Genomic DNA, 6,596 nt, shown 5'->3' on the forward strand with positions numbered 1-6,596 from the left:
AAAAAAAAAAAAAAAATCATCTCGGGGAGTGGGATAGAGGGTGATGGGGTGAGAGATAGGGTCAGGGGTGGTCAAGGAGGGTCCCTCTGAGGAGACAACTTCTGAGCTGGTGGCTCAGTGGTTAAGTGCTCAGCTGCTAACTGAAAGGTTGGCGGGTAAGACTCACCCAGTAGCTCCACGGAAGAAAGGACTGGCGATTTGCCTCCGTAAAAATTACTCCTCCCCGCCCCTCCCCAAAAAAAAAACCTGTGGAGCACTTCTGTTGTGTCATACGGGTCGCTATCAGTCGTCATGGGTTCGACGTCACCCACAACAACAACTGGGGGAACAGCATGTGCAGAGGCCAGGTGGAAGAAATGAACTTGATGTGTTCCTGGAACTGGCAAAAAAAAAAAAAAACAGCCCGGTGATTAAGATGGAGCAGAGAACAGGCATCCCTTCCTCCAGAGGTTCTCCAAATGCAAACCGCAACAGCAGGTAACGTCTGCAGAGACTCCCACGCTCCCAGGCCGAGAGCGCCCCGTGCTGATCTCATCACATCCGGAAAGGGCAGTACCATTTGTGTCCATTTCACAGATGGCAGACACTGAGCCAGCCGGAGAAGGGGCACCCCTCCCCACACCATCCCACTGACTTCTCCAACCCCCTGGGGCAGGGCCGCCGCAGCGCAAACCTCCAGGGGGCGCCTTTCACACGGCGGCCCGAGGAAGTGTGTCTGCGCAGCGTCCGCGTCCCAGCCCCGGCCTCATAACCTCCGTCCACGATGTCCACTTGACTCACTGGCCCACGAAACTGTTCCCAAGGAACATTATTTCCTTGCTTGCAAAGACAGCTGAGAAGACGGCCCTCTTTCGAAGAAGAGATGACCCTGGGGCCTTTTCTTTTCGCCTCTCCCTTCGTCATCCACGGAATGAGGCCATCACGACCTTTATTTATGTATGTATGCAACCCTTGTTTTGTTTTTTCCAATCGGTGATGCGCCATCAGGAAGTCGTCTGCGCCGCTGGCCCTGCAGGCTCACGGAGAGGCGCCCGGTTCCGCCAATGGAGAGGACCGGATTCCGACAGGGGGCAGTGCTTTGCGCGCAGACCTGCCCCCACCCACCCACCCAGCACACAAAAGCAGCATAATTAACCGCCTCCTGGAAGCGGAGCCTCGGCCGCCAGCTGGGAGCTGGAAGGGAGAAAATCCCCGGGCGCAGGAGGCGATGACAGGGGGCGCAGCCGGAGCCGAGCGAGGCTGACCGCGCGCTAACCCACCTCTGCGCCCACGAGCCCGCGGCGCTGGCCACGTTGCCCCGGGTGACCTTCCTCGGGCGCAGCCTCCACCCCCGCAGCCTCCGCCGAGGCTCTGAAGGCCTGGGAACCGCGAGCCCGCGGCGCTGGCCACGTTGCCCCGGGTGACCTTCCTCGGGCGCAGCCTCCACCCCCGCAGCCTCCGCCGAGGCTCTGAAGGCCTGGAAACCGCGCTCCGAGGGCCAGGGATGCGCGTCCCGGCTGGGCGCGCCTTTGTCTGCCTGTGACGCGGGGAGGCCGCCGCCGCGGAGGTGAGTACACCTTCCTCCCCGCCTCCCTCCCTGCGGAAGAGGGCTTGTCCCGAGGCTTCGCTGCTGCTGCTGCTAACCCCTTTCCGGCAGATGGGCCGGGTGCGGGCACCGAATCACGTCTCCCGGCCTCCTGGATCCTCACACATCCATTCTGCCGAGGCAAACCATCCCTCGCAGCGCACCCCCACCATCACCACCACGGTCCCGGGGAGGCGGAAAACTGCACCATTTTCAGGACGCGCTTAGAGATGAAGCGCATTTCAACCCCCGTCCCTCTCCAGGGCGCTTCCTAGGAGTCCCACCCCTACGTCTTCTATTTAGTACACCCAGAGGCACCGGGACAGCCACCCTGAGCCATCTGGAGCGAGACTTCCAGGATAGATGGGAAGGTCTGCTTGTGGGGTGGGGAGGAAGGGAGATAATCAAAGGTAGCAACCGAACCCGTTGCTGTGGAGTCGATTCTGGCTCATGGCGACCCCACATGCGTCGGAGTCCAGCTGTCCCATTGCGTTTTCTTGGTTGGTGTCTTTACGGAAGCAGATCACCAGGCCTTTCTTCCGCGCCACTGATGGGTGGATTCGAACTGCTAATCTTTCGGTTCGCACCGAACTTGTGCCTCGTGTATTAATAATCCAACGCCACAGCTCACTTCCGAGGTGTAGCGCGGGGGCATTGCCCTGCAGCTGCTGTCAAAGGTGACGCTGGGAGCTGAATTCGTGGGGTACCCACCCACAGCCTGTATTTAGAGGGCGTGTGGGGTCTGCGCAGGAAGCCCCAGCGTCTCTCCCAGCGCAGTGTCTTCCTGGGGGGCTGAGGTCACACCCCGCTCAGGATCGAGACGTGGGGTCTGCAGAGGAAAACAGACGCCAAAGCCACGCCCTTCGGATGGGAACTGAGATTCCAGGGACGTGACCGTCCCCTTGGAAAGAGAGTGCGGGTGCCGGAAGCTTCTGAGGGGTTACTGTCGCCTGTAGTGCATCGGAGAGGGTTGAGGGACCGCGTCTCACCTTCCCCGGGCCGCCGAGAATGAATGACCCGTGAATGAATGACGCTGCTCTGGGCAGGGAGGAGAATGGAGTTCGAAGTCCTCACCTGAAGGGGCGTGGGCTAGTCTGAGCCCTCCCCTCCCTTCACGCTCGGCACCTACTGGTCTCAGCCTGCTCGCTCCCCGCCCCCAGCCTCGCTCAGTGAACCACAGCCCGGGGGCAAATCCACCCGGGCGTGGTTGCAGGTGTTGTTAGGCTTGGACGGCCCGCCCAAACCATTAGCCTGGAAGCAGCCTCGCAGGAGGCAATTGTGTCTGGAGCAGGCCCGGGGGAGCAGAGGGGCGGGAAGGGGGACACTCAGGGGAGCTGTAGGATGAGATGATGTAATGCAGAGACCGAGGCCGGGGAGTGACTGCCCAACCTGTGGCCCCTCCCACGTCCCCGTGCCCACAGTGGCTTCCGCTGCATTTAACACGGGATCCCTCCCCCTCAGCACCGCCGTCACTGCCGGAGCCTTTTCTGGGCTGGGGAGTCCTGTGTGCTGCGGGGTGTTGAGCAGCACCCTCGCCTCCACCCCTCCCTGCTATAGCACCTTCCACCCCTTTCAAGTCGTGATAACCACAGATGTCTCCAGACATCACCCAGTGTCCCTTGGAGGGGGTCAGATCATCCCCAGTTGAGAACCACTGGTCAGAAGGACAGAAAGGGTGATGTTGGCTGAGTCCCTGCTTTGTGGAATGTCATGGCAGAAGGGGCTGTAGAGGTCACTTCCCATCCAGCTCTTTGATCTACAGACAGGGAAAGGGGAGTGGCCTGGGAATCCGCCATGCCCCAGGTAGACTCAAGTTCAGACCTACAGACAGCCTAGCCCTTACGCAGCCCCCCGCCCCCAGTGGCTCCTCAGAGCAACATAAGCCAAGCCAGCATCTGTGCTTGGTAATAACTATGAAGAGCACTCTGGGTGTTACAGATGGCACATGCTCTGAGCTGCTAACTTAAAGACTGGCGGTTCAAACCCAACCAGTTGCTCTGCAGAAGAGCCTGGTGATCTGCTCCCATAAAGATCTGTTGTTGTTGTTACTGTTGTTGTTGTTGCTGTTGCTGTTGTTAGGTGCCATGGAGTCCATTCTGACTCATAGTGACCCCGTGTATGACAATATGCCCCATCCCGCACCAGCCTCACAATCCCTGCTACACCTGAGCCCATCGTTGCAGCCACTGTGTCAGTCCATCTCGTTGAGGGCATTCCCCTTTTCACTGACCCTCCACTTTACCAAGCGTGATGTCCCTGGTCCCTCCTGATCACATGTCCAAAATACATTGCACAAAGTAAATGTCATAGCCAAGAAAACCCTGTGAGCACAGTTCTTCTCTGATACACATGGCGTCGCTATGAGTCAGAATTGACTGGACGGCAACGGGTTAATCATTATGCTCCTGACTCCCCATCCCCCTGCTGCCTTCATCAGCTCTAGGGGCAGCAGGTTCCCAGAGCTTACTTCTTCTTCATAGGGGGCAGATGGGCAGGGCAAGTGGCCAGGAGCAGATGAAAGTGAATTGGGGTTAGCCAGGCCTTCTTTGAAAGTGCCAGTCCCAGCAGAGAAGTCAGAGCCATAAGCTGCTAAACCAGTTGCCACTGAGTCAACTCTGACGCCTGACAGAGTAGCTGTGCTTTCTTGGGTTTGCAAGGCTATCACCTTTCAGAAGCAGATTGCCAGGCCTTTCTTCCGAGGGGCTTCTGGGTGAGTGTGAACTGCCAACCTTTAGGGCAGAGGTCTCTTTAACCATTTCACCACCCAGTGACTCCAAATAGCCATCATTGGTGCTTCCATATGGATTACTTAACTGGATTTGTTGCTTCCCTGAAGTCCAAGTCAGAGGAAGGGAGGGTTAGTCTGGATCCTGTCCTCCCTGGGGAGGGAGGGCACATTTCTGGGCTGCCTAAGAGGGAGCCACACCTGGCTTCAGACTCCAGACCTCCTGGGAACAGCTGTGTGTGCTTCAGCACCCTGCACCTCACTTTCCTCATCTGAGAAATGGGCTCACCTCAAAAGACTGTACAGGGAGCAATTGCACCCGCGCCTGGGGCTTCCAGCCAACACTAGACAGGCACGTGGGGTGAACATTTACATCAGGCAGATACACTCCTTGGAGAGATCAGTCATGGGAGAACAGAAGGGCAGAGTTTGCACCGGGAGACAGCTCTGGGGTGGGAATGCATGGGAGGGAGGGATGCAGGAAGAGGTAACTACAGGGAGGAAGTGGGAAGACAGCTGTTCCATTGTGGGGAACTGCAGTCAAGGTCATGAGACAAAATGTGAATGAACTGCTGCGTGGAAAATGAATTTGCTCTGTAAGCTTTCATCCTGATCACAATAAAAAAATTAACAACAGCAAAGGCTGTGCAGTGAGTCAGTAAGACGGAGTAAAACGTCTTTGTAGATTGATCTCTCTTTTTTTAAAGTGTGTGCTCTTACAGTATATGTTTCTTTTTGCATAATGTATTTGTTTTGTTGTTGTTGAGGATGTATGCAGCAGATTCAGCACTTTCCGTGTATACGGTTCAGACACCAATGACAGTGTTCCAGCTGTGCAGCCGTTCTCACCCTCCTTATCCGAATTGTTCCTCTGCCGTTAACGTAAACTCACTGCCCCCTGAGTTTCCCATCTAACCTTTCGAGTTGTATTGTCAATTTGATCTCATAGAGATGGATCTTAAAAGAGGTCAATGCTCAAGGCAGGCATTCGTTACTAGTTAAGCTAGACTGTTGTGTGGTTTAAGGAACCCTGGTGGTTAGCAGTGCTCAGATGCTAACCAGAAGGTTAGTGGTTCAAATCCACCAGCTGCTTCTCAGGAGAAAGATGAGGCAGTCTGCTTCCCTAAAGATTTATAGCCTTGGAAACCCTACCAAGTAGTTCTACTCTGTCCTATAGGGTTGCTATGAGTCAGAATTGAGTTGATGGCAGTGAGTATTGTTTGGTTTAAAAAATCATTCAGGGGAAATTTTTGGTCTAAGGATTAAGGTTTGAAGATTATCTCAGGGTAATAGTTTTGGGGCCCACCTAGCCTCCATGGCTCCAGAAAGTCAGGATTCCATCAGAGTTTGAAATTCTGTTCCACATGTTCCCCCTTTTGATCAGGATTCTTCTATAGATTCTCTGTGTGGATTGATCTCTTAAGAGCTTCGCATAGGTGGTGAATTGTGATGATTATTGTCCCATCCGTCTGTCTGTGGCTCCCCTTTAGGACTCATCTCTGCTTCAAGTGTCACCTTTTCCTGGCTCCCATGGGGACCACAGAAGCAACACTGCGGATGGAAAACGTGGATGTGAAGGAAGAATGGCAGGACGAGGACTTCCCCAGGTACAGCCTCCCAGGGGTTCCAGCCACCAGGGCGGGGAGTGGATCTGGTGCTTTCTTTGAGGGTAGGGGCCAGGAAATCACCGTTGCCTGGCCAAGGCCGGGGCAGCCAGGTTCTCACCCGTTCCCCATCTCATCTCCCTCAGTCTGTGGGGGCTGTGTTGATGTGTCCCCTCTCAGCCTCACGGAGGGTGAGCACAGGCCAGGCACAAAGCAGAAACTCAGTGAATATTTGCTACATTCTTTAAGACATGCTTCCACCCCCAAAAGCTACAAAAAGTCCCCACACGCATGCTATATTAAGAACTCCCAACATTTAACAATTCTAAACATTGTCTCTGGGCAGTGACGGGTCAGGGTAGAATTTTCTCCTTCACGCAGGAGACCGGGGTTCAATTTCCAACCAGGGCGCCTCACCCCCGGCCCCACCCATCAACACACAGGTCCTGGAGGTTTGTGTGTTGCTAGGATGCTCGTAGGTTTCAGCGGCACGTCCAGACTAACACAGATAAGGAAGAAAGGCCTGGGAATCAACTGCCAAAAAAAATCAGCCCGAGAACCCCATGGGTCGCAGGGGTCTGACCGCACAGATGTGCAGGGTCCAGCAGCATTTCGTTCTGTTTACAGCAGGTCTGATTTCCACAGACCAACATGTCATTGTTAGCTGCGACCCAAGTCGGCCCCCACGCACGATGACACGGAC

The 6,596-nt window shown here is 55.5% G+C and overlaps 1 protein-coding gene across 1 annotated transcript in view; it reads left to right on the top strand.

Annotated features, from left to right (window-relative positions):
- The first annotated feature begins 5,819 nt into the window (after positions 1 to 5,819).
- The window catches only part of ATCAY (ATCAY kinesin light chain interacting caytaxin), a 46,022-nt gene continuing 45,245 nt past the window's right edge, over positions 5,820 to 6,596 (top strand). The window contains exon 1 of the mRNA XM_007951091.2: positions 5,820 to 5,896. Coding sequence (XP_007949282.1) covers positions 5,820 to 5,896 — 77 coding nt within the window. The remainder of the gene's footprint in view (positions 5,897 to 6,596) is intronic.

This window comes from Orycteropus afer, unplaced genomic scaffold, assembly GCF_000298275.1.
Source record: "Orycteropus afer afer isolate SDZICR_OR568_19922 unplaced genomic scaffold, OryAfe1.0 scaffold00291, whole genome shotgun sequence".
In the NCBI taxonomy this organism is placed as follows: domain Eukaryota; kingdom Metazoa; phylum Chordata; class Mammalia; order Tubulidentata; family Orycteropodidae; genus Orycteropus; species Orycteropus afer.